Here is a 26,749-nt window from a genome sequence, read left to right on the forward strand (position 1 = left end):
TTGTTTTCTTTGATGTCACAAAGTTTTTTTTCAAAGAAAAAGAAGTTGAATATATTGATCATCGTGCGAAAGTTTTAAAAAAGAAAAAAAAAAATCTTGGATGATATAAAATGACTAACATCATTGTTATAGAAATTCTACACCAAAAAAAAGAAAGAAAAACAATAGAACTCACTCAACCACCAACCAAAAAAAAAAAAAAAGGCATCATTTAATGGATTTTGCAGATTCTTCATCCTTCACACTAGATTTTGCTAATGAAAATTATCTCGATTTCTCTAGTTTGATCACTCCTTCAACACTTATATCATTCCAAGAACCTAATCCATGTAATCCCATCATTCAGAACGATGGAAGACAAAAGGTTCGTGAGACGACCATGGCAAGTGAAATCAGGAAAGGGGACGATGAGCCGAAGAACAAGAGAGCTAAACATAAGGATATTGAGAGACAAAGAAGGCAAGAAGCCACGACTCTTTACAAGAGTCTAAGGTTTATATTGCCATCTCATTACATTAAGGTAAGTGAGTGTTACTATTCGTCTATTCTTACTTATCCTCTTAATTAGATTCCTATACAAACTTTTCTTTGGTTTGACTAATCTAATCACAGTAATGAAAATTTGGCTTAAATAGGGTAAACGTTCTTCGTCAGATCACGTTGAAGAAGCTGGGAATTACATCAAAGACTTACAGAAGAAGATCAAAGAGATCAGTGAGAAAAGAGACCGAATCAAGAGCACTGTTACTCATCGTTCTTCTTCGACAAGCAGATGTTCTTTAAGACCATTAGCATCATCAACATCGTCAACTTGTTCCTGTTTTGGAGACACACACATGGCTGTTGTGGTTAGGCCTTGTTTGATCGGACTAGAGGTCGTAGTAAGTTGTTGTCTCAGACACGAATCTTTTCTTTCAAGTGTTCTTCAGCTTCTGACTCAAGAGCAATATTGTCTTAATGTTGTTAGTTGCATCTCAACTAGACAGCCACAAAGTTTCATACACACCATTGTTTCTGAGGTAATTTAATATTTTATAAATATAATTCTCTACTGAATTATGATGTTAATTAAAGAGGGTGTAGATATTATCAATAATTATTTTACGGAAGTGCTTAAAATTGTGCAGGTCGTGGAGGGAATTGAGGTTTATCACTCAGAGATTCACGAAAAGATAATGAAGATGGGAAGAAGTTCATATGAATATTTATATTAACTTTTGTTTCCTGGATTTTTCTTTTCATGAATATATTTTCGATAAAGGAAATAATGTAACTTGACAAAACAAAGAAGAAAAACTGTTATTATAATCACGTCTTCCTAAATGTAGTGTTCAGTATATCACCATGACTTTTGCAGAGTATGATGATACTATCATCATCCACCAACATGGTCATGTTCATAATTATCATAGAAGAAGAGATCAAATTGAATGGACCAAGATTTATAGCTTTTGATGATTTCTGTTTGAGCTTGAAACGATTTCTGACTTCTCCACAAGTATTATACTATACATATATATGTGTTAATGTGATCGTGGTATCATCATCATCCGTGTTTACCATATAGTATATGTTAAAAAATATCACATCCGAAAATGAACAATGAAAAGTTATTGATTGTCATATTTATGTTGATAATTGTCGAACAGTGTTGACTAAATTCCATCCCTAAATTGGATTTCCTGTTTAATTAATGATTCCTTGATTGATTAAATTAATAACCAGCTAATAATCAGTTTTGTTTTGTGCTCGTTAACTAAAAATTGATAAAAGTATGACCGATGTTTCAATCTTTTATTAGATGCCATGCAATCATCATGGATATAAAAGAATAGAATTAAAGTATTTTTTTCCCACTAGTTGATATATAAACATAAACCATTTAACTTTTCGCATGAAAGTGACATAAAATCCTAAAGTATCAAGTTTTTTTCCTTAGTGGAACTGGAAACAGTACCGAAAACATTTTAGTATAAGTCTATGATTAAATTTTTGTTGGACGGCCTAAGTATTAAATAATATCGTTTGCCATTTTTGTAACCCTGCTTGGTGATACAAATCAATGACAATAAAGGAAACCTTTTATATATACATAAACAATGACAATAGGGGAGCTGTCTATCTCTCAGAGTGTGGGTGGGTTAAAAGATCACGCATCATGCAATCTATTTTGTAGCTCAAGGTCCTCCAAATTGGCTGATTAAAAGGACCTCTTAAATTAGATGATAACATGAAGATGGAGGAGATGATGGTTAGTGACGAATGGAAACCAAACAAGGAAAAAAAGACCAAGTAAGATGTTGAAGAAGATATCAAAAGAAGCACCATAGATATTAGAGGAGATGAAAGAAGAAAAAATGAAGAAAAACTATCCTACATTTAAGTATATATGCAGCACATTTTAAACATAGGTTAACCTAGCGTAATTAATAGCCATTAGCCACTAAATGAACAGCTCAAGGGGTTAAATCTTTTTAAAAGCCTATCGAAAAACAGCTCAAGGGGTTAAATCTTTTTAAATATTTTATCTAGTATTCACCCACTCGCTCGTCCGGTCCGGGCGTAAAACTTGTCGGGGGGAAATGTCTTTCCCTTTCTTTTCTTTTGTGAAGACAAATTTGCCGTCACAGGCAGCGTTGGTATAATAGAGATTATTAGAAAACATATATATATATATATATATATTAAAACTCAAGAGAACCCAATGACTCTTTTATCACCACCAAAATTCCCACCACAAGAAGAGAAAAAAAAAAAAACGAAAGATACATCATAGCCCTATGGATTTTTCATCTTCTCCATTGTGCACACCTGATTTTGTATATGAAGACGAATTAGATTTCTCTAGTTTGTTTTCTCATTCAACACTCCAAGAACCTAATAATCCATCTATTCCGGTTACTCATATTGAAGCCGGCGGAAAGAAAATAATTTGTGAAATCACAAAAGAGGACCATGATGAACCGAAGAACAAGAGAGCGAAACTTAGAGAGATTGAGAAACAAAGAAGGCAAGAAGTCACGTTTCTTTTCAAGAATCTAAGACATATATTGCCATCTCAGTACATTAAGGTATAGACATATTACTTAATAATTTTCGTCTTTACTAATTGGATCCTTAAACAAAACCTAATTAGTGAACGATAAATATTTAATTTTATGAGAAAGTTGTTAAAACTGTGTAGGTGGAGGAGGGAATAGAGGTTTATTTCTCAGAGCTTGAAGAAAAGATAATCAAATCATGGTTAGGTTTATACTGTGTATTATTTCCGGTAACAAGTATGTTTGTAAAAATATATATGAAATTAGTGGAATTATCTGTTTTTACTTAAATTTATATGGATTGGCAATTGTTCGAGATATTATAGTTTATATTTTTCTGGTCTTTTGATTTGCAAAATAATGATATGTAAATTGCAGGATTCATGTTTCTTATACTAATTGTTTGTTCATTTGCCTTTGTTAGACATGTCCTTATCAATGTTTATTATTATTTTTTTGTTATGTAAAGAATTCAAAAACTAACATAGCAGAGAAGCTAGAAGTAGAAAAAAAGTATAACAATACATATGACCACTTCTCCATTGTTTTTTTCCAACACTCATTGTACTAATAGTTCTAAGTTTTTCAACTATTGGTACATAAAGAAGGCACATGGTGACCCAAAAAAAAAAAGAAAAAAAAAGAGAGCCACATACAGTCGTTCATGTCATTAGAAAAATAAAATAAAACCAAAGCTCCCAATGGTTTTCCATTCTCATGGAGTCATGGGATCATCATCTTTTCCTTTCTCACTGAAAACCCTCACTTAAATTCACCATGATGTGACGTACCATTTGACATTGCTAGAGTAGAATAAAGATCGTAATGAGGTTAAAAAATATATTTCCTAGATGACTTTTATATTATGTTATAGGGGCGGACTTCTTTGAGGAAATCGAAAGTAGCACCCATTGGAGTATGTGAAGTAAGATTTGATAGTAAGCAATATGTTTGATCATATTTGTGATGCTAATGTGTGTTTAGAGACCAACTATTTATAGAAGATTATGTGAGTTAAAGATTTCCCCTTTATTTCCGGTGCAGAATTATTGTTTTGTTCACAAATTAGGAGGAAATAATTCTCATAATATTCTATTTTTAAGGAATATACCAAGTATATATAATATATAATTTGTTTGATTTAATGCAATTGATTAGTTTCTATTGTCGATTTTGTATTTAGAGAGAGATTTGGGGGAACCTTTCAAATAAAATAATATGTTCATCATAAATATGGTTTCCGTTTTTAGTACAAAAATCATCATAAATATGGTTATTAATACCGCAAAATCATTTCGAAAATCTCAAAATATTTAGCTTGCAAATCAGCTAATTTTTAGGGATCCTATAAGTTAAATTTGTTGAATAATCGTGGAAACAAATTTTAGAAATATTAGAGAATAGTTAATTAAAGCCAATGGCAGGACTTTGTAAATAAGTGAGCTAAGTGAGGGTTTTTTCATAACTGTCTTCAAAAATATTAATATAGATAAGGGAATTAATGTGTCCGTGTGTTAACGTGTTGTTTTGTTTGTCTTTTGACTTTGGCACTGGTTTATGTTCGTATTAAATCGGACTAAAACAGGGATTAGCATAATAGCTTTGGTTGAATGTTTCTCCAAGCCCACATGGACCGAAGTCCACAAGTTCAAGTTGCCCACAAGTTCAAGTTGCCCACATGTGGACCGGCTTCGTTTTTAATACAAGTAGGCCTTACAAATTCTATGAGTTGAAGACCTAGGAGGATCTTTTCTTGAAGTCGTAGCCCCACACACCAAACATTAGTTCTGTTTTTGTACTTTTCCTAAATCTTTAATTTGTCTTTTTGATGAGGATGTTGTTTTGAATACACGTTTTTTTTTAAGATGTTTATAATAAGGTGATTATGTAAGTAGGTGTGTCATGAGAATTTTGCCAAATCACATTTTCCTAATACTACTAGTGTTTAACAAAATAGCTCATATTCATTCATATGCACAAATGAAACCATTAAAATTATTAATTTATGGAAACTACGTTGATGGATGAAAAAAAAAAGAAAAAAAGGAAACTACGTTGATGATAAAAATTCGTACAATGTGATCAATTATTTTCTTTCTTTATTTGGTATAAGTTACAAGTTTACAATGTTTATAACGTTTTTTTATTTAGATAGCTATTAATTTTTTAGTAAACATAATAATGAAAAGATAATTATTATATAATCAAGTTCAACCAAAGATTAATTGCTTTACCAAACTAGTCAACTACAGAGTCTTGTCTCTCTCTCTCTCTCTCTCTCAGCTCAAACATCAATGGCGGAAGCTTCAGATTCTCCGCTCGTACTCCTTCACCGACCACCGTCTCTGACTTTCATGGACGAGATTCTCAATCGCAACTTCCGAATCCTCAACGCTGACACTTCATCGGAACCACTCCCGATCTTCCTCGACCGTCACGCCTCCTCGGTAAGGGCTTTCGTCGTCGTCGGCAGACTCCCTATAACCGCCGAGATCCTCTCTCATCTCCCTTCTCTCCAGATACTCATCTGTACAAGCGTCGGCATCAACCACGTCGACCTCGCTGAGTGCATGCGTCGCGGCATCGCTGTAACGAACGCTCGCAACGCTTTTTCCGATGACGTCGCGGATTTCGCCGTCGGGTTGCTTCTAAGCGTCCTCCGTCGTATCCCGACCGGCGATCGATATGTTCGGTCTGGTGATTGGGAGAAGTTGGGGGGATTCCCACTAGGGTCCAAGGTTTGTCCGAAATCATACACTCTCAAAGTCTCAATTTTGAAATTCTGATCTTTAACTCTAGTAAGCTTAGATCGGTTTAAATCAATCTAGGGATTAGGTGTGGCTTAGGTAAAGGGTAAAGTATGAAACTTTTAGCTTAGTGATCCTTAAAAGACATAGCTTTTAGACTTGTGGAGATACAGAACTAGCGTGTTTGAGTTTGATCAAGAGAAAGATGAAAACTTTTGTCTTTGGGTGGGCCTTGTTATGTGTTTTAGTACTTAGTACAATTAAGTCTTTTTTCTTTTTGTGTTTATGATAATCTTTCTTGTTACAGGTAAGTGGCAAGCGAGTTGGGATAGTTGGATTTGGGAGCATTGGTTCTGTTATCGCTAAAAGACTTGAGGGCTTTGACTGCGTCATCTCTTACAACTCGAGGAGTGAGAAACCGAGTATTCCATACCGGTACTTCCCCGACATTCTCTCCTTAGCAGCCAACAACGATGTTCTCGTCCTCTGCTGCAGTCTGACAGAGCAAACGCACCACATTGTGAACAGAGAAGTTATGGAGTCACTTGGTAAAGATGGGGTTATCATCAATGTGGGACGAGGGTCGTTGATTGATGAGAAGGAGATGATCAAGTGTCTAGTCGATGGTGTGATTGGTGGTGCTGGTTTAGATGTGTTTGAGAACGAACCGGCAGTTCCTGAGGAGTTGTTACGTTTGGACAATGTTGTCTTGTCTCCACATTCTGCTGTGGCCACGCAAGGGTCTTTGGACAATGTTACAGAGATCACTCTTGCTAACTTGAAGGCGTTCTTCTCGAACCAGCCTTTGCTTTTCCAGGTTCAGTTTGATTGAGGGAGCGTCCGGTTTAATCAAAGTGGCTCTTCTTTTTTTTGGACAAACTGGCAGTGGCTAATTTATCAATCTGTTGTTTATTAATCAAATAATAATTCGATAAACAGAGGAAAGTCTGTATTCATGCGACATGCTTTGGCTTTGTAGTAAATTAGTGTTTCCATCTCGTGCATTTAAGGAAGATTCAATATTGTGTTAACAATGAACACTGAATCGTGATTTAGTTGGTCACAATCAACATTTTAAGAATTCAAAATTTTATAACGTGAGTCATCACAGCTTCACCGCTCTCTACACCCACACCTCGCTGGAATCACTCCCGGATTTCCTCTCTAGTCATGCTGGCTCTGTCAGAGCCGTTGTCAGCCTCGGAAGGCTTCCCATTCCCGCAGAATTTATATCCAACCTCCCTTCTCTCGAGGTAGTGGTTTGCGCCAGCGTCGGGTTCGACCACGTCGAATACAAAAAGGGGTTATATGAGACGCTTGGGAAGAATGGGGTTATAATAAACATTGGTCGCGGCGGGCTTATCGATGAGAAGGAGATGGTGAAGTGTCTGGTCGAAGGAGTGATCTGGGGAGTGGGTTTGGATGTGTTTCAAAACCAATGAGATAGCGCAATTGAAGGGGTTTTCTATTTGACCACAACAAATATCAGTAAACTTCATAGCCTCGTAGGGACAACCGTACGGACGGTAAGAAGGGTTATATAACTAAACTATTTATCTAATCTCTAAATTATTTACCGATCTAATTAATTGACAGGCAATTTCACAAAGAAGAAGAATTAACCACGCATAATTGAAATCGTATAATTTAAAACTTTCAATTCAATCTAAGGAATAATTGATTCAAGTATTAAAATATCATAAATGCATATTACAATTTCTTTTTATGTTGCATATTTCTTTATTAGTTGACAAACGACGACAATACAAAAATTAATGTCTGCTGGTTACTTTAACTAATCATTGTTAATACATAGACGCACGTATAGAGAGATTAGATAAAGTCGGTACACGAACCGCTTATAGAACTTGCTCGCACGTCAAATTGTACTTTATATATTGTAAAACTTTTCTCAAACAACAATTGACTTGTTTTTTCTATGTTTTATTTCATATTTTTCTATCGCTAAAATTCAATGAAATGAAACAAATCCCAGTCAGTACGGAAAAAAGTCTCCAATTAAAAAGGAGATAAAAAAAAGGATAGTGACCCTCACGTAGCCACCACCACTGTCGTTGAATAAACCCCTCTATATAAGATTGTCTCTTATTCGATTACTTCGTCAACAAACAAACAAAACACAAACCCTAATTAAGAAAACGAAAAGTCTAGAAAAAAAAAACTGAAAATGGGTCCAATCTCAAGTTCTTGGAGTTTCAACAAATTCTTCGCGATTGTTTTTGTCGTTTTCGCCATCTCTGGTGAGTTCGTCGCTGGATACTATCGACCAGGCCCATGGAGGTATGCTCACGCCACTTTCTACGGCGACGAGACCGCTAGTGAAACTATGGGTACGTTAACATTTTCATTTCACTTCTCAGCTTGCATATATCATTTGCATGTTTTTTTTCTTTTTGGTTTAAATATCATTTTCATGTTCTCTGAACCTAAACTGATATATGATCACAATATGTAGGTGGTGCATGTGGGTACGGAAACCTTTTTAACAGCGGATACGGTGTGGCCACGGCAGCGCTAAGCACGACGTTGTTCAAAGACGGTTACGGATGCGGCCAATGTTTTCAAATAACGTGTATGAAGTCACCGCATTGTTATTATGGAAACCCATCAACGGTGGTCACAGCCACCAACCTTTGCCCTCCTAATTGGTACCAAGACTCCAACAACGGTGGTTGGTGTAATCCTCCTAGAACCCATTTCGATATGGCTAAACCGGCTTTCATGAAACTCGCTAATTGGAGGGCCGGTATCATCCCAGTTGCATACCGAAGGTATATATATAGGATACGATCGAGACTTAGTTATTCAACTTCATATATAATCCAAAACTACATAACTAATATATGTGATTGATGAATATAGAGTGCCATGCCAAAGGAGTGGAGGTATGAGGTTTCAATTCCAAGGCAATGCATACTGGCTTCTGATATTCGTCATGAACGTTGGCGGCGCCGGAGACATCAAGAGCATGGCCGTGAAAGGTAGCCGGACGAATTGGATAAGCATGAGCCACAATTGGGGAGCATCTTACCAAGCATTCTCGTCTCTGTACGGTCAATCTCTATCTTTCAGGGTCACTTCTTACACCACAGGTGAAACCATCTATGCTTGGAACGTTGCTCCAGCTAACTGGAGCGCCGGTAAGACTTACAAGGCCACTGCCAATTTCCGTTGAGACTTGCGCTTTTGCCCTTGCAAACCCAAAATGGGTTTCTCTTTTTCATTTTTGTTATTCCTTTTTTTTTGGGTGGGGGATTTTGAGAAGTTTCGGAGGCCTTTTGACTTTTGTCATGGGATTTGTATTGGCCCGGCTTTATGTTATACATCGACATGTTTGTATAATGTATGTATGTATCTAATTGTGATATAACTCTTTTTATAATATGATGAAGTTAAAACTTCCTTGACCAAGATAATTTCGGTATGCTATTTGAAAATTCTCTACCAATAAATCGCTTTCTTATGTTCTTTTCACCGGATATATCGGTCTCCAATTTCACCGCATTCGGTCTACTCCAAGACTAAAAGGCCATGGTGAGAGTTTTTCTTTTCTTTTCACTTTTTTTACATCTTTAAACCTCTTCAATTACAAAAGTTAATATTAGTCCTCTTTAGACTTCAAGTCACTCAAAGTTCTTGTTTGTTTTTTTTTTTTTTGCTTCTGCTCGCAAATATATATGCATGTATGCATGTTAAGTTGGTCCAATGATAAATACCAAAAAAATTACCAAGAAAAATATATATTATAAGCTATTAAAATCAGTGATTTATAAGACCTTGATACATTTCATTTTGAATTTTCATATTTTCACAAACACTTATCAGATTCAAAAGTCTACTTCTTGGTGAATCTTTCTCTCAAGATCTTCACACCCATATACCTGCATGCGAGTATTGTTGATTAAGCCTTTAGCCACACAAAAAAAATGAACATAATATGTATATTGTATTTGTATGTGATTATTTATACCTGCCAAGCATCATAACCGTGGCTTGAGGGTTTGTCCCTGGACAATAACCAATGGTCGACATATCAATGACTCTAAGTCGGTCGATACCAATAACTTTGTAATCCCCATCGACCACTCTACCCACAACACATCCTCCATGGTAATGCCAAATTGTTGTAACCGTATGCTGACAAAATTCCTCAGCTGATGGAGGCAACGAGGCTCCAGGACCACTTCGAGGCGGCCTTAGATTGACTGGAGTACTCGCCGTGAGGTTAAGCAAATACTCAAACGACATATCCGCGTACTTATACCTCGCAAATGCCTTAGATTGCACGACTCTCTCTATGGTTTGGATCCCTCGAACACAGCGTTTTAGGTCGTCCGGATGTTGGAAATAGTTGAAAGTCACGACCGGGTTATCTCTCGGGTTTCGGGTCTTGAGCTCTAAATGACCCGTTGATAGTGGACCCATTACTTTCTCTAAAAGAAAGCCTCCTTGAAAAGGTTGTGCTGATGATAATTTGGTCATTGAATTTGACTCTAGTAATGTTGCTCTTGGTGAAAACATTGCGTAGTAGTCTCTAGTAGATGAACCACTAGAACCACCTCCACCAAAATTCTCACCACCGGCGGCCTCTACGTATGTTCCTTCGCCGGTAATCCCAACAACCTCAATGAGTGAAACCTCGACGGGTACCGGGGAAGGGATGAACACGGCGTTCATAGGGTTATCATACATGCCTTGACCCACTTGAGGCTGGTCCATCACCACCGTGATATTTTGGGCCTGTAGTTGAGCTGATGGACCAACGCCGCTTAGCATCAGAAGTTGTGGACTCCCAAGGGTTCCGGCCGATAGGATGATCTCACTTAATGCACCTTCCTTTAGGTAAGCTCGGTGGGCCTGACCAGTCTGGTCTCTATACACAACTCCGTTAGCTATTGGCTTGGTGGTACCTTAAACGTGAATAAATGGAAATTTCAGAGTTAGCTTATATATATATATATATATATATATATATATATATATCATATGATATATAATGGTAACAAAATGAATTAGAATAAAGTAATACGCAAGACTTGATTTTGGGACAAAAGCAATAGACTAAGAGAATTTACATGAAATGTGAAAATAGGGGTTATATCGTATGTACAGTATTTTTTTTTGGACAAAGTACAGTATTTATTTATTAGATGATTTTATACTAAAAATGTTACATTAAAGTACCTCGAGTCCGAAACAAGATCCGGTGGACTGTGGCATGTAAAAGGACGGTAATACCCTTAGGATCGGCGTACTCTAGCAAATCGGCGGCGGTGTGTCTATGGCCGTTGTGGTCAAAAATAGTACCGCCAAATTTGGTGCCATTAATGTGATCATAAGTGAAACCATTGTTAGGGACAATCCCAACCTCCAATAAGCCGTCTCGCACGGCGGTTTGCCACCTCCCCATCGGAGGCTGAAACGCCACTTTAGCTTCGACCCACTGGTACGACTCGTTCGCTAGCGCTCCGTCCCAACCCATGTTCCTAACAACATGTCAATTCGTATTAATTATTTATTATAACGTCGCACCAAACGCAACAACAATAATAACGAATTTGCCACACACAAAAAAGAAAAAAATAACAACAATAACTACATCATGTACGTACGTTTGTACTATGTTAACACGTTAGCAGATTTAAATGAATATAGTTACATATATCATCAGTCGTCCTACATATATTAATGTATTCCTAAGTTGATCGATCATATATTTATTTCCATGGACTATGATGGTAACTTTTATATAATTAAAAAGGGCCAACTCCTGAGTAATATTCGGATACTTTATGTCATTCAAAGCACTCGATCGAACTACGGTTTTCCAATTTCAGTAAATATACGCTATGCACATTGCATTGCACGCGTATTAGTGTATAATATGCACAAACCTAACATATTTGGTGTCGGCACGTGTGTAGAAGCCGGCGTTGAGAGCGCTTCCGCCACCGAGAACTCGAGCACGTGCGTTAATGACGCCGTCCTCCGACACAAAACGCTGAGATGGTGAGGACTCAGACAGGTCAGAGAGAGCGGCTCCGAAAGAAGAGAGCCTCGTGATGTTGGGGTTGTTGTACGGTGCGCCACCGCGTTCGAGCAGCAAAACACTAGCGTTGTGAGACAGCGTTGCGGCTAGAGGGCACCCGGCAGTCCCACCACCGATGATAATGTAGTCGTAGTACGACGTCGTCGGGCTTTCTCTCGCGTCCCGCATGAAGGAGTAGTTTGGAGCTGCGACCAAAAAGGTAACGCATAACGATATAAATAAACAGAGATACATAAAAACCTAGTTGTAGTATATGAATATCACCTTTGTCAGAAGAACAAATTGGAGAATGGATGAAAAGTGAGAGAGCAACAAACAATCCCCATGACCAAAATCTATCCACCATTATTACAAATTTGAAGTTAACAAAAAAAAAAACTCTAGAGTAGAATTTTATCACTTGGTATGACTAAATATATGTATATGACAAGATATGTAGGTTGTTTTATAAAAAGCTTTGTGATAAAACCTATGGTTGAAATTAATGGTTTCGACCATTCCACTATTTATATAGCTAGGAGAGGCAATTTAAGAGTCCATCTAATTCTGAGGAAATGCAACTTCAAGATTGTATGTCTTTTTTCATGGACACGTGTGAAATCGAGAAGCAGATAAAATACCCACAAAAGATGAATAAACAAATGTAATTGTAAAGAAAATGCAAATTAGGTGGGATGTATCATGGGAGAAGAAACTAAATGGACCGATAAAATGTATAGGCAATGCAATATAGAAATCGATACACTCTCTAACCTGTCTCTCTTGGATATGATGAATAAAGAAATATGAAAATGATGGAAATAAAAATTAAATACTATATTATATATTTAGCGACCAACGGTCCAACGTCCATTAATAGACAGTTGGTTACAGTTAAAAATGCACCAACTCTTTCTCGTTTGATCGTAATAAGCCGACTATTTTAGGTGGAAATAATTGACATGGGTTCGTATATTTGAAACGAGATTAGCATTATAGGTTTTAAAATCAACCTTATTGGTCATCATTTCTAGCATAAAATTAATCATCACGACAATCGATATAATCTGCAGATGATGAACATTTATATGTTATTTAGTCATGAATTTTTTTAACTTGATCTCAGTTGCTAAATTGTTTAAAACGACTTCATCCAAAAAAAAATACCACTAATATTAATATATAGAGAGAATATATGATTATAGATTACACAAACTAGTGATAATAATAATAATTAACTATGCACCAACCAAATTGGTGATTATCTTATATGTAAGACGGTTGCTAGTTGCTACTTGCTAGCACATGATCAGCCAGTGTCATTAACTCTATACAGAGTACTAGCTACAGTATTTTAGTAGAATTCTACATATATTCTGTGTGTTCTCAATTTATATAATGATAAAATTATATGGGCCAAACTATTTTGCGCCTGAGTCGATTCAATTATCAAACGAAACGGACTAAAAGCCCATCAATCATCCCTTTTCTCCTTTGTCCAACAATACAGACATTTTACTCTCTTTTTTTTTTTTTGTCCTCAAAAACCCACCTCACCTAAAATAGTAGAAATATATAAAACGATGAAAACGAACAGAACCCTTAAATTTAAATGGATCTAAGTTTGAGAATCTTATTATGATGTTCGAACTTTGATATCGTGGTGTGTATACATATTTGGCTATTTGCCCACATCCAAAACAATATAATTTGTAAAAAGAATGTATAAGGAAAAGAAACTAGTGGAGTACAGTAGTAACTATGTAGTAATGCTGTGTACAGCTCATATATTATCAACATGGAAATACACAGATACAGAGAGGTCTCTCTCTAGTTGTCAAAAGCATAGACAAACCGAACTGACTCTAATGATTTGATTAAGTTACCTAAAAACAATAGTATACATCTAGTAAATTCAATTATTAGTTTACACAATCAATTTATTAAGTGTATAAGATAGTCTCAGACAGCGAAGAAGAGCATAAAAAGTGGAAGACAAACTAGGTCCCGCTTGCTTCGTACGGCCAGCAAAATTACAACGTGGCATACTTGAAATGGGCTATTTGCCCTGAATCTATTTATTCTTATTTAATATTCCTTTATATAGTCAGTCACCAACTATGAAAAAACACTTTGTTGGATAGGTTTCCTCAAGAGGGCTATACAAATCCGTAGTTTTTTTTACTCTCTTCTGTCCAATCCTGCCTGAAAAATCTTCACTACCATTCTTTTTTTATATATGTATTAGTTTACTCAAAACATGGGGAATAGCATGTTTTATATAAGTCGTTTAGTTTCTTTCTCTTTTTAATGCAGCAAACTTTAAAACATTTAAGTAATGGTATAGTTGTAATTGTAGTATTCCATATTCTGTTTACAGTTTTTTGATACATGATTACATCTTTCTTTTTTTTTTTATCAAAAGAATGAAAAAATTAGCAAAACTCTATTTCACCACAAAAAAAAATAAAAGTATGATAAACCAAAATATTTGAATATCTTTATAAACACTAAATTCAATATTCGTGGATAAAATGGCTTCTCACGTCGCGAATGGTCTAACCTTAGAATCAAAAAAAATATGAGGTCATAAGTAGAAATTAGATAAAAAAGCAGTGGTCTGAATTGTAATTAAAGAAAGAAAAAAAAAACACTTCTCGTGAAGTAAGTAAACGTGAAACTGGCTCTCCCGGTAACAAGTTGACACGGCATTTTATTTGAAAGAGAAGAGAGAAGAGAGAGAGCAAGTAGAAAGGACTGGGTCTGGTCTCTTCGCTGCAACCTATAGCTCTTCGACGGGATTCTCACTACTCTTTCCAAATTATAAAAAGAGGTAATTTTTTCCAGAATTTTTCTCTCTCTTTATGAATAAAATCTCATCTTTTTGGTTGGAGTGATTTGTTTTTGTTTTTTTTTTAAAAAAATTTTGAGCTTGCTTGCTTACATACAAGTTGAAGCAGCTGGCGAACTTTATGCTCCTGTTCGTATCTAGATTCCTGCAAGTTTCTTCCTTTCTCTCTCTCTCTCTCTCTCTCTTTGTGTTGCTAACTTTAAGGCTCTATTATTTGATTAAGTCGAGATCGAGATGCATTTCAATAACCCAATTTAGAGGGTTTTGCGTATTTTTTATTGGACTCTTTTGAGCTCGGAAATCGAGTAATCCTTTGATCTATGGGTCTCGTTTTTGTTGTTCTCTCAAGCTAAACTGCGTAAAAGCAATTTGGGATTCATTTGTGGGAATTCAAACGCATCAAAGCTGGAATTTTTTTTTTTAATTATCAATTCACTTTTTGAATCAGTGCTTAATCTCTGAGGTTTATGTATTGAAACTTTACAGATCGGAGGATCCGAAGGTGAATGCAGCTTACGATTTCATCGAAGAGTAGATTTGCCTGTTGGATTAGGCCTAATTGGGGAATTATATAGCTGTAAGATTGTAACTGAGAGATATATTGCTAGCGGAACTTGGATTTTTCCGGGAAGTTTTTTTTGATCGTTTGGAGGATATATGGGTATGGACATAGCTGATAAGGAGAATACAAGTCCGCTTTTATTTGAATTCTGCCATTGCTACAAAGTTGCAAGCCTCACTGAAACCATTCTAGACCCTGTCAATGTTTCCAACTTAAAAGATCGATATGTGCTTGGGGAACAGTTAGGTTGGGGTCAGTTTGGTGTCATAAGAGTGTGTTCTGATAAGTTAACTGGAGAGAGGCTTGCTTGCAAGTCTATCTCTAAAGACAGGCTGGTTACACAGGATGACATGAAGAGTATCAAACTCGAGATCGCGATTATGGCCAAGTTAGCTGGCCACCCGAACGTTGTGAATCTCAAAGCGGTTTATGAGGAGGAAGATTCCGTGCATCTTGTGATGGAACTATGCGCTGGCGGTGAGCTTTTTCACAAGCTTGAGAAATACGGGAGGTATTCGGAGTTGCGTGCTAGGGTGCTTTTCAAGCATTTGATGCAAGTGGTCAAGTTCTGTCACGATAGCGGTATTGTCCACAGAGATTTGAAACCTGAGAACATTCTTATGGCCACAATGTCTTCTTCATCTCCTATCAAATTGGCTGATTTTGGGCTGGCAACCTATATAAAGCCTGGTAAGATAGAGAAAACTGTCGTTTTTCTAAGTTATCAAATCCTGAAATGGACATTATGAATTCTAAGAATGGGTTTTCGTTTGAGCAGGCGAAAAGTTGAGCGGGACAGTTGGTAGTCCGTTTTACATAGCCCCTGAAGTGTTGTCAGGAGGATATAACCAAGCTGCTGATGTATGGAGTGCAGGGGTTATTTTGTACATTCTTCTCAGTGGAGTACCTCCCTTTTGGGGAAAGACTAAGTCAAAGATTTTTGATGCTGTCAGGGCTGCAGATTTGAGATTTTCTGCAGAGCCATGGGATCATATAACTTCATACGCCAAGGATTTGATCCGGGGAATGCTTTGTGTTGATCCTTCCCAAAGGTTATCAGCTGATGAAGTTCTAGGTATTTCATCTTTTCCATTGTTTTCTTGTAAACTTGAAATGAGTATTTGCTTGAATGGTAGTTATGAGAAAGTTATCCATGTTCCTAAACTGGCAAAGACACCGAGATATTACTTTAATGTTGTCTATACGTTTTTGAATTACAACAGAGTGATCACTTTTTTGCGTATTTGTTTGTAGCTCACTCGTGGATGGAGCAATTATCTGAATCAGGTCAAGAAAAATTTGTTCAGGATGGGTTTGGCTGTGAAGGATTGGAGAATGGTGGATGCTCTTTCTCCACACCATGCGTTTCTCGAGAACAAGATTATAGCTTTAGCATGGCACAATTAGAGAAATCAACCGATAGCGATTGTAAATCATCATTCTCGTCTTTCTTACCGGTGGATAACACACTGCCAAATTCCGGTTTTGGTGGGTTTTCTCTTGATGGGAAACAACCGGAATCAACCTCAACTGGCTTCACATCAACTGGAATTCCGTCCATGCCAAGCTTTACCTTTTTTAGCCCAGGCCCAGCGACGACTCAGAACAATAACGTCACTGAAACAGATGGAAAACTTCGAGGTACCTGTTTCACTCTTCCTTGCTTAGAATTTAGAATGTTTGGATTGATGATTGCTATGCATAGTCATTACTTTCTAAAAATGGCAAGGACATTAGCTTCAAATCCGCAAATCAAGATCTCAACTTTCTGTGTTTCCATACCAGAGCTTTTTTGCGAACTTCAAAACGTTTTCCAAGAACTAAACATTTGCAGAAACCGATATCGGAATCTGTTGATTTTTATTGAATCTGTTAATATCATCTTCTTTCTTGGTGTCTTTACCCGAAATCTAGTCTTCAAAATAGCTGATTAAAGAATCTGTGTCCCATTTTTACAGACTCAAGTCCAAAGAGGTCACTGCCTTCTCCAGATTTCTCATCACAACTTGAGAGGCGTGAGGAAGCAGGGGAAAATCAGACGGAAGCAGCAGGAAAGTCAGAGACAAGAAGGGAAAGAGGAAACTGGTCAAGAATGTCAGGACTGCACAGCAAAAGGAACCGGACCATAGGACTAGGAGAGCTAGATCAGTTGGTTGTAGATGTTGCAGTCACGGAGTCGATAATCAGATGGGCATCATGCACGCATATTCCCACGGCTCCATCCCTCAGATTGTCGCTCGTCTGCTAGAACAAGAAGAAGACAACTGTTATCAGTATAATTTGTATGTACACATCTGATTTTGTTCCTGCAATGTCTTTGTTTTGTAGTAAAACATTTCCATGGAAACTGACCGCAACTGTATAATACCAACCAGAAATAGATTTGTGATTTGATATGTCTTCAGTAACGTTATTGTTTGATTATGGACTATCCAAAAAGAAGGTAAAAAAAGTGCGTCTGCCGGGAGTCGAACCCGGGTCTATTGCTTGGAAGGCAATTATCCTAACCGTTGGACTACAGACGCTGAACGAGTGGTACATTGTTTCGTTAATACTTGTTGTTATAGACGACAATATGTTGAAGGAACAACCTTAGCTGACTGGAATAACATTGTTAGACAAGCATGTTCGAAGTTCCGAGTCAAACTCCAACGAGAGACATTGTCAACAACAATATAAAACCAAATAAAATTATAATGTAATGATAAACCCAAACGTTTTATTGACCAAGTTTCAAATTGAATTGCCGAATAATGTTTCAGTTTAAACTTTAAAGATTCTAAACTACAAAGTAATCAGACAAAATCTACCTTTTTATAACACAAACCACACTGAAGATAAAAATGTAAAACGAACTAAGAATTGAGTTTTAAATATGATATCTCGTTAGTTTATTAGACCAAAGGCCGACTCTCTTCATCGTCTTCCTTCTCAAACTTAGCCCGTTCCAACTTCCCCGGTGTCTGACCCGAACCCGAAGATTTTGGGGTTGGATTAGGATCCGGAACCATTTTGAGTATAATGCCCATAGAGATGAGTAACAATCCCGAGCCGTGCTGTTCTGTTAAAGGCTTTGTGAATATCAAGTAAGATAGTAACAACGTAACAGCTTTTCTCGCCGTCGTTATCTACAAAATTAAAATCAATAAAGTATAGTCCTAAATGTCATATGGGTTTATACACTATACTAAATTAAAACAGTTAAAAGTAGTTTTACCATAGCAGTCGTGGCAGCGCCGAAGAGTGCAATGAGGCATAGAACGGAGACTTGTCCGATAAATGTAGCCATGGCTTCGAACACCAACACTCCATACACATATGGATGCTACAAAATGTCAATTACAGAAAATACAAAGTAATTAATTACATAAGTCAATGATCATCATACAATATATAATGTTTCTTGTCATTTAAGTTAAGTGGCGAATAAGAAAGAAGAAAAAGTATGGAAAGTGGTATCTTATAATATATAAAGCTTACTTGAGCACATGAAGTCCAAGCTGTGAAGAGCTCTCCGGTAAGAATCATTGGTGCAAGTAAGAACGGCAAACCAACTACCGTCGAGCAGAACAACATCTCCATCTACCGTCGAATTAAGAAATCGTTATCTGAGAAAGATAGATATTATTCAATAGAGGAAAGTGTAAGAAAAATGAAATTACTTGTGTAGTCTCGGGATTCATCTTGAAGATAGCTTCTTGCAAGTTACCAAGAAAAGCGTCCATGATGAGAGCGCCCGAGATCATCATAACCCCAATAATGCTGAAGTTTGGGGAGGTATGGGCATCAGCTAATGTGAATAAGATGAGACCAATTACAAGTAGCATAGCCGATATGTACTCATGGATTGGGTATTTTCTTCTCAACCCGGGTATAAATGCTCCCATTACCATAACCGGCAAAACCTAGACAAAGAGGGAGAAATAAGATCACAAGGATCCACATTACAACAACATTTCTAACGACCGTAACCTGATAACAAGAAATTGATCCTAAAGAGTACTCAAAACTTTAGTCCCTAAGTTCAGCTATATACCACTACTTGGTAAAGTCAAGTCTTACTATAATATATATACCTTAGTGGATTTGAACATGATTTGAGCAGGGTAATTGAGATAAGCCAAGGAGCCTTTGGTAAGGCCATGCGATCCCATAAGAACACCAGATAGTTTCACATAAGTCTTCCATGGATTCACCATTTGCTTTGTCCGGAAGCCATGCATGTAAATCAGAGCAATGTACACCAGTCCTTGCGCAAACGTGAAATACCATCCATAACTGCAACGCGCACACACACATTATACTTATACTATTCGAATTTTATTTTTATATAAATTTTGACTTATAGAAAAAATAACATTGACATATAAAATTACCTGAACTTAAGCCGGTTGTACACATATTCCTGCAAATTTTGAGAATTAGCAAAAAAAGAAAAGATCCGAAATTTTAGTAGAATAAAAAATAAAAATAAAAAGATTAAGAAATTGGCAGGTAAATCATGATTAGCGCGCGTAGTAAAGTAACTGTATAGGGATTACGCAAATAGAGAATCTCAAGAGGAAAAACAAATAAAAAGTAGAATCTCGAGAAATTAAACTTACATATATGTTTGTATTAATTGTAAACATATCTTAAGATTTTAACAAAAGAAAAATATATGCATGCCTAATCTTCGGCTTTGTTTCCGGTAAAAGCCTCTGTTCTAGCGAAAATTATATTTAGAAGAAGAAGAAGACCGGATTCATCTCTAAACCTTTTGAATCTTCTCAATATCAGGCACAACAAACAACACACCGCATGCAAAACCGGAACTTAGCTTACCAGACAAAATCAAATCAATGAGCAACAAGAAAAAGCAAAATTCAAGAAACAATATTGAAAAAGTCTATGATCCTACTACTACTTATATGGTTTTATCAGAATTATATGTAAAAAAGAATAAAAATGAAAAGAAAAGAATCGAACCTCGCAGATGCCATTAACGAGGTAACCAAAGAAAAAACCAGAAGAACAAATGAGGAATTGTTGCCATCTCGGTTTATCAGAAAGAGGAATCCCAAACAGTGATATCATTTGCTCTTCGCTGTTGTTCTTCATGATGATCTCTCTAGAAACCAAACACACACACACATACACAAAAAAAAAAGAACAAACAAATTAAACCAAAGGATAGAGGAATGTTAGAAATAGAGAATTCGATTTGTCTTTTTCAAGGATTTGGGATTTTGTTAGAAAAAAAAAAAGGGGGAAGAAGAAGAGTAAGTGATATTGACAAGTAGATGAAGAAAGGTATAAAAATCAATTGAAGAAGAAAGAACCAAAGAATTCTCCTTTTGGATTTATATTTTTTTTTCCTTTCTCTCTTCTCTTTACTCTCTCTAACTTAACGCTCACGATCACTTTTTAACATATTAGAATTGTGTACTACGACGTATTAAAATATACGTATCACACTACTGAGAGAATAGAGATTAAGGGTCTAATTGTCTTTTATTTTTCTATCGCCTACGTTTTGTATTTATCTTATTATTTAGATAATTATTTTTACTTAGACCAGGAAAAAAAAAAGACCTATAACAAAATGGTTGATGATAAAAATAAAAACGTTGTAGATATTGATGAAATATCACAGAGAATATTTGGTTTTTGAGAGTTTTTGAAAGCTAATTTGGATTTTATAGTCGTAATTCGTAAATGATTATGATGAAGAAGATGAACACGCACTTACTGACAAACTTGCTCATAAAAAAACCTCGTATAATGAAAATTATAATAATGTAGGGACTTGTGATGAGTCTTCTTGAGTTAGAGCGAATGATGAGCTGGCAAAAGCACACAAATCAGTTTCAGACAGCCACGTGTTTCACGCTTCAGTTCCGCGCCGATACCTCACGCCACGTCAGACTGAGAGTTTTTGAGCATTCTACTTTTATTATAAAAAAATGTAAATATAAATAAATTCAAGACCTCTTTACCATAAATTCCGAGAAAAAGACTTACCATGAATTTCGTTTCAAGATATTAAATTTTTTAATAATTTGCAATCGTGACATGCAGAGTATATTGGGAACTCCGAACTGCGATTCCACCGGAGAAGCTTATTTTTGTATGATTTTATTCCTAAGTCGTCGAAAGCATAATTATAATATTCCTAAGTCGTCGAAAGCATAAATATAATATTCTTAAGTAGAAAAAAAACAGTATATTTCGATGGTTTCAATCTCTAGTAGTCACGAGATCTATGTGCTAGTTTAGTATCCAGCAAGATTTGATTAAATCTCCCTTAATTCTAATACAAGTAGAGAGAGATGATTACGCTTGAAATTTGCATATCTACTACAACCGTCACGTTAAATTACCATATGGGCTTTGGCTATATGTAAATTAGAGGTTCACAAAAAGCCCAATCAATTTATAAAGAAGAAAAGGATTCCAAGAATATTACAAAATTTATACCCGTCAAGGAACCTTCTAACTCCATCAGAGGATCTAAACGCCTCTCAGTAGTCTCAGCTAAAAATCTCACACAACTCTTTTTCACTTTTTACTTACACAACTCTTTTTAACTTTTAACAATGTTAAAACTTTCAAATATTTTTAGTAGTTGTAACTCCAGAGTGACATATCTTCATAACACGTCTCTTCTTCCATGTAAACATTAGGAGTCATGTCTTCCATATACGACCGCGGCGGCGACATTAACGGCTCCTCAGCTAGCCTCATCATCGTCGTCGACACTTCTTCGTAGTCCCCGTATCCATACGACGGAGAATACATCTCCTCCGAACCCGATCCCGATCCCGAACCAGAACCCATGTCTGCATCATCTCCAGAAAAGGGCAAAACGGTAATCCCACCGCCGAACTCCGCGGGCCTAAACATCTCGGCGGCTTCCGCGGCGACTCTTCTTATGACGTCCGGATCGTTGGACTCAGGTACGGGTAGGCGCCAAGCAGAGTCGGCGAAGTTCAAACAGGCGGATCTGCCGCGGAGGGACAAAACAGCGACGTCGTGAGCACGGGCAGCCATATCGGCGGTGGGATAAGTGCCGAGCCAAATGCGGCGTTGGTGAGTAGGCTCGCGGACTTCGCAGACCCATTTGTCGCCGTTCCTACGACGTATACCTCTGTAAACAGGGTGACGTGTCTCCTTGAACACTGTCCTCCCCGCTCGTTTCTTAGGCCTCATCTCCGCCAGATTAATCTCTTCGTTGTTATTCATTACTCACAATTTAGAAACAATAAAAAGAGATTTGTTCGAATAAAGGAAGAGTCTTTTTTGTGTGTGTGTGTTTGTTTGTGAGTTGAGAGCTCTGTTTTTGTTGCTGGGAGTTAAGGAAACAGAGGAATGAATGAATATTTATAGGCTACGAGTTTAGGATTTGATATGGGACCCACGCAAAGTATACGAAACGAACGCGCGTAAAACACACAATTTTCTTTTCTTTTTCTTTTTCTTTAAACCTTATCCACGTATATGAGCTGTTTAGCCGTTATTATACCTAAAAGGTTCTGTCTCCTATAGATATTATATTAATTCATTGTCTTGTATATGATGAGCTTGAACCCACTTTTACACACACACAACTCAATTAAAGAACAGAAAAGTGAAATCTTCTTTTATAAAACACATGAAGAGTTTGGAATTCGACACATTTTAATTAACTCTAGTATCCCATCACTGCTTACGACTTACATTCTCTTTATACAACAGTGTGGCTTCTAGTTTTTTTCTGGTTTCTTTACCATATTACGGGATCGGTCTCTAATTACAAGTCAGAGTAAACTCAAACTACTATCGAACAACTTTACCAGAAACTAGGAAACAAAACCAAAGTTAAATGATATATATTACACTGAGTAAGAAATATATCTTACAAAGACCTTTAAGATGAAATTGATTGAAAGTAAATATTATTAATCACCGACACTTAATTTTGTTCGTTTTTGTTTATTTTTATACCTTCGAATACACTATTATCCTCATGTTTATTTTTTTTTATGAGTGGTGATAAATTAATCTATTTAACTCAGCATAATTACCCAGTGTTAAACCACGGCTACCCTTCCTTTTTACTGTATTAAAAAAAACACTTTAAAATATCATTGGTGGGCTAAGCTTTTAGAAAAGAAAGAACATTCTTTGGGTCAAACATATCATATATATATTTTTTTAGTTGTGTTTGACTATACTCTATCTATAATTAATTTATTAAAAATTCGGATACAGTATAGTTGGGTCCAGCTGAGCTTTCTCGCCTTGCAGGACCAAATTATCCAATTTTTAAATTTTAGAATCTTTATTTCTATATTTGTTTTTTTTCTTCATTTCATTTGTGGAGGATATACAACACGTGACTCATTTCCATATTAAGGATATTATTAGCCGTTTCTTTACTAACACGTGGGATATCCGTGGGTACTTGTTCTATTTCTTTAGTACTATGTTTAATAACACATTTAATCCCTTTGGTTTTCTTTTTTATCAAACACTTTTAATTATACACGAATGGAATCAGCTTTTTAAACTGTAGTTTATACTTAATCATCTCACTATAATTAATTTTATCATCTTTCCTTTTTTTTTTTGGTATGAAAAAAGTAATTATCAAATTTAATAGTACATTAATTAAAAAATTGGTATGTAGAACATTTTTATGCAAATTAATGCTGACGATACGTAACGATGATGTTGATGAATGTGTGATAATGATATATAATACAGAAATAAATGTTGAGATAAAAAAGTGTGTGATAAGGAGTTAATAAGGAGACAAGGGTTGGCCACAAAAGATTTAATGCTTCATGCTGTCTCGTGAGTGTCACATGCGCGTCGTCGTCTCCTTCTTCTTTCATCTTTTGTTTCTCTCTCTCTTTCTTTCTTTCAAGTCTTATGAGTTGAGAACTTGTGAAAACTTTTATACGATTATAGGCAAATTATATAAAGTATATTCCGTGTATTACAATATTTGCCCTACTTACTAATTATACACGTTTTTCTTTTGTTGCTACGAACCAGAAAAAAATAAATCACTGATCAGTCTCTGACTATCGACTTCTGAAAGCTGCTTCGATGATGATGATGATACTAGCTTCGGGGCATTCTTCATTGATAGATATAAAACCTCTGAACTATTGTGGGACATCACCATCCTCTGTTTCTTGTATCAAACTTCATTGCCAGAATAAGGGAGCGGATAAGCTAATGGATTGTCCTTGTTTGGATCTGAAACATGTCTACGGAGAGGACAATTTCATTAAAAAACATGAATCAATTTCATTAGAAGAGAAACTAAATTGTTAGCTAATTACTCTTCTGTTCTGGGTTTAGAGGAAACAGATCCAACCATGACCTTTTCTTTGGCACTCAAGAAAGCATATCCAGAAAGCTTTTCTCCAATCTACCATCCGATAACATATCCATAACCATCTTTATAGTGGATGCATCAGCAGCGAACCCGCACCTCTTCATTTCTTCGATGAGTTGAGCTGAAGTCATTATGTCAATACCTCGGAGATGTGCCCGGATTAGGGTGTTGTATGTACGATCATTTGGTGTACAACCATCCTCTGCCATTTTCCTAAGCAACATATTCGCTTTATATAGTGAGCCGCTTCTACATAATCCAGAAATCATTATGTTGTATGCCATAACCTCAAGCTTCACTCCTTTGCCATGGAGGCTGTCGAATAAATCCCAAGCATCATCCACCTTATTATCCTTGCACATAGCGTGAATGATGATATTATAGATACAAATATTAAGCTCCATCTTACTCTTTTGCATTTTTTCAAATATTTCCAGTGCTTTTTCTAGCTCCCCATTGTCACACAACCCATTCAGCAAAAATTTGTAAGTCACAATATTAGGAAGAACACCACGAGAAACCATCTCCTGGAAGAGTTCTTTGGCAACCACAAGCTTTCCCGATTGACAAAACCCTCGGATAAGACTGTTATAAGAGACTGTATTGGCAACCACTCCGCTCAAACTCATTTTGCGGAAGAGTTCCAAACCATCGTCGACCCGCTTAGCCTTACAATATCCGTTTATGAGACTACCATAGGTCACGATATTAGGATCACACCCTTGGCTAACCATCAGACCCAACATCTGGTTTGCTTCCTCAAGGCGGTTCTCCTTGGAAAACCCATCTATTAAAATATTGTATGTAACAGTATTAGGAGCTATACCTCTTGTGATCATCTCCTTGTGCAGTTCTTCTGCCTCTAGAAGTTTTCCCTCTTTCACAAAACCATTTATCAATGCATTGAATGTGATGACGTCGGGGGAGATTCTCCTAGTGATCATATCCCTCAGTAACTGAGCACCATCATCCCATCTACCAGCATTACAAAAGCCTCTAACGAGAGTGTTGTATGTAGTAATATTTGATTTGATCCCTTTCATTTCCATTTCATTGAAAAGGTTGAATGCATCGTCGAGGCTCCCCTCTTTGCAAAGAGCACCAATGAGGATATTGTATTTGACTGCATCGAGCTTGACATTACTTTCTTCCATCTTTCTGAGCAACTCAATGGCCAAGGCAGTTTTACCGGACTTGCACATTACATTTAAAACTGGCCCATAGGTAACTTCACTGGGTTGACAGCCATATTCCACCATTCGATCAATTAAAGCAACAGCTTCAAACACTTTACCTTTGAGACAGAGTCCATTGACCACAGTGTTAATCGTTATGAGATCGGGTGTGTGTCCCATTTCTACCATTCGATCAACTAATCCCACCGTTTCAGAAACTCGGCCCTCGAGACATAATCCGTTAATCAAAGTTGAAAATGTGATAATGTTAGGCTCATACCCAAGTTTTAAGATCTTTCCCAAAACAGAAAAAGCAAAACCGAGTTCTCGGCGTCTGCAGAAACAATTGATGACAATACTCAAACTATACAAGTCATTTGCAATCCCATTCAACTCCATTTGCTTGGAGAGAGCTAACACGAGATCATACTGCTTAGTTCTGGCAACACCACTAAACAATTTATTGAAATCAACGACTGTGGGAAGAGGACGAGACCTAAGCATGGATTGGAAGAGATCAACAGCATCCTCCTCCTTAATATTAGCAATCCCATTTCTCAATCTCTCTCTATAAGAGACATTCCCATCACTGACACTAGAAAAGACTCGTAAGAAACAAGAGAAGAAAAAAGGAGTTCTTGGAGTACCTGTCTCCAGAAGAAGACGTGTCTGAACCAATCGAAGCATCACTCAGTTTAAGATTTTGAAAGCTCTTGATATCAAAAATAACTAGAGTCGCGCCTTCGATTTTGCGCTTAATTGCTTGTTCGGCTCTCACAGGCGCCAATTTCACACACAAACAGCAAAAAGGTTCAACGATGCTTAGTTTACCTTCGACACTTGTTCTCTCTGCAATAGAAGTGAAAACTAGAAATCTTCTAAATCGCACTAAAGCTTAAGCAGCAGAAAATGAAATCCAAAAACATTCGAAGAAGAAGGAAGCAATGGAAACCC

At 36.6% G+C, this 26,749-nt stretch overlaps 8 protein-coding genes and 1 non-coding gene across 13 annotated transcripts; 4 read left to right on the top strand and 5 right to left on the bottom strand.

Moving 5' to 3' along the window:
• The first annotated feature begins 210 nt into the window (after positions 1 to 210).
• LOC17900214 (transcription factor bHLH55) lies at positions 211 to 1,221 on the top strand. Its single transcript, XM_006303634.2, has 3 exons — positions 211 to 520; positions 636 to 1,019; positions 1,128 to 1,221. The coding sequence occupies exons 1-3, from the start codon at positions 215 to 217 to the stop codon at positions 1,212 to 1,214; spliced, it is 777 nt and encodes a 258-aa protein (XP_006303696.1). The 5' UTR covers positions 211 to 214; the 3' UTR covers positions 1,215 to 1,221.
• Positions 1,222 to 5,285: 4,064 nt separating this feature from the next.
• Positions 5,286 to 6,792, top strand: LOC17898080 (glyoxylate/hydroxypyruvate reductase HPR3). Its single transcript, XM_006305232.2, has 2 exons — positions 5,286 to 5,779; positions 6,096 to 6,792. Exons 1-2 carry the CDS (start codon positions 5,336 to 5,338, stop codon positions 6,618 to 6,620), a joined length of 969 nt encoding a protein of 322 aa, XP_006305294.2. The 5' UTR covers positions 5,286 to 5,335; the 3' UTR covers positions 6,621 to 6,792.
• A 1,142-nt stretch (positions 6,793 to 7,934) lies between these two features.
• On the top strand, positions 7,935 to 9,206 carry LOC17899481 (expansin-A7). Its single transcript, XM_006303158.2, has 3 exons — positions 7,935 to 8,139; positions 8,265 to 8,580; positions 8,672 to 9,206. Exons 1-3 carry the CDS (start codon positions 7,977 to 7,979, stop codon positions 8,982 to 8,984), a joined length of 792 nt encoding a protein of 263 aa, XP_006303220.1. The 5' UTR covers positions 7,935 to 7,976; the 3' UTR covers positions 8,985 to 9,206.
• A 361-nt stretch (positions 9,207 to 9,567) lies between these two features.
• Positions 9,568 to 12,290, bottom strand: LOC17898684 (protein HOTHEAD). The gene is made up of 5 exons (XM_006303884.2): positions 12,123 to 12,290; positions 11,704 to 12,043; positions 10,994 to 11,295; positions 9,780 to 10,719; positions 9,568 to 9,690 (listed from the first exon to the last, which is right to left on the bottom strand). Exons 1-5 carry the CDS (start codon positions 12,202 to 12,204, stop codon positions 9,645 to 9,647), a joined length of 1,710 nt encoding a protein of 569 aa, XP_006303946.1. The 5' UTR covers positions 12,205 to 12,290; the 3' UTR covers positions 9,568 to 9,644.
• A 2,272-nt stretch (positions 12,291 to 14,562) lies between these two features.
• Positions 14,563 to 17,658, top strand: LOC17900575 (calcium-dependent protein kinase 26). 2 transcript variants are annotated; one of them, XM_006307180.2, is made up of 5 exons: positions 14,563 to 14,670; positions 15,175 to 15,940; positions 16,029 to 16,325; positions 16,505 to 16,891; positions 17,209 to 17,658. In XM_006307180.2, exons 2-5 carry the CDS (start codon positions 15,346 to 15,348, stop codon positions 17,496 to 17,498), a joined length of 1,569 nt encoding a protein of 522 aa, XP_006307242.1. In that variant the 5' UTR covers positions 14,563 to 14,670; positions 15,175 to 15,345; the 3' UTR covers positions 17,499 to 17,658. The 2 variants fall into 2 exon arrangements, with proteins under 2 accessions (XP_006307242.1, XP_023645341.1); XM_023789573.1 differs by lacking the exon at positions 14,563 to 14,670 and adding an exon at positions 14,847 to 14,993.
• A 45-nt stretch (positions 17,659 to 17,703) lies between these two features.
• On the bottom strand, positions 17,704 to 17,775 carry TRNAG-UCC. Its single transcript has one exon. It is a non-coding gene; the product is annotated as a tRNA-Gly (tRNA).
• A 172-nt stretch (positions 17,776 to 17,947) lies between these two features.
• LOC17898848 (UDP-galactose/UDP-glucose transporter 4) lies at positions 17,948 to 20,627 on the bottom strand. The gene is made up of 7 exons (XM_006305170.2): positions 20,219 to 20,627; positions 19,627 to 19,655; positions 19,327 to 19,528; positions 18,913 to 19,155; positions 18,731 to 18,832; positions 18,468 to 18,575; positions 17,948 to 18,378 (listed from the first exon to the last, which is right to left on the bottom strand). Exons 1-7 carry the CDS (start codon positions 20,348 to 20,350, stop codon positions 18,145 to 18,147), a joined length of 1,050 nt encoding a protein of 349 aa, XP_006305232.1. The 5' UTR covers positions 20,351 to 20,627; the 3' UTR covers positions 17,948 to 18,144.
• A 1,017-nt stretch (positions 20,628 to 21,644) lies between these two features.
• On the bottom strand, positions 21,645 to 22,568 carry LOC17898828 (dehydration-responsive element-binding protein 1F). Its single transcript, XM_006303120.2, has one exon. The coding sequence runs from the start codon at positions 22,472 to 22,474 to the stop codon at positions 21,851 to 21,853; it is 624 nt and encodes a 207-aa protein (XP_006303182.1). The 5' UTR covers positions 22,475 to 22,568; the 3' UTR covers positions 21,645 to 21,850.
• A 1,582-nt stretch (positions 22,569 to 24,150) lies between these two features.
• On the bottom strand, positions 24,151 to 26,743 carry LOC17898371 (pentatricopeptide repeat-containing protein At1g12300, mitochondrial). 4 transcript variants are annotated; one of them, XR_002832409.1, is made up of 2 exons: positions 24,565 to 26,743; positions 24,151 to 24,489 (listed from the first exon to the last, which is right to left on the bottom strand). XR_002832409.1 is itself a non-coding variant. In XM_023776889.1 (2 exons), the coding sequence occupies exon 2, from the start codon at positions 26,297 to 26,299 to the stop codon at positions 24,620 to 24,622; it is 1,680 nt and encodes a 559-aa protein (XP_023632657.1). In that variant the 5' UTR covers positions 26,300 to 26,363; positions 26,443 to 26,743; the 3' UTR covers positions 24,151 to 24,619. The 4 variants fall into 4 exon arrangements, 3 of the variants coding, with proteins under 3 accessions (XP_023632657.1, XP_023632656.1, XP_006303680.2); XM_023776889.1 differs by having other exon boundaries at positions 24,151 to 26,363; positions 26,443 to 26,743; XM_023776888.1 differs by having other exon boundaries at positions 24,151 to 24,478; positions 24,606 to 26,743.
• Positions 26,744 to 26,749: the final 6 nt, after the last annotated feature.

Source organism: Capsella rubella, unplaced genomic scaffold (assembly GCF_000375325.1).
Source record: "Capsella rubella cultivar Monte Gargano unplaced genomic scaffold, Caprub1_0 scaffold_1, whole genome shotgun sequence".
Taxonomy (NCBI): domain Eukaryota; kingdom Viridiplantae; phylum Streptophyta; class Magnoliopsida; order Brassicales; family Brassicaceae; genus Capsella; species Capsella rubella.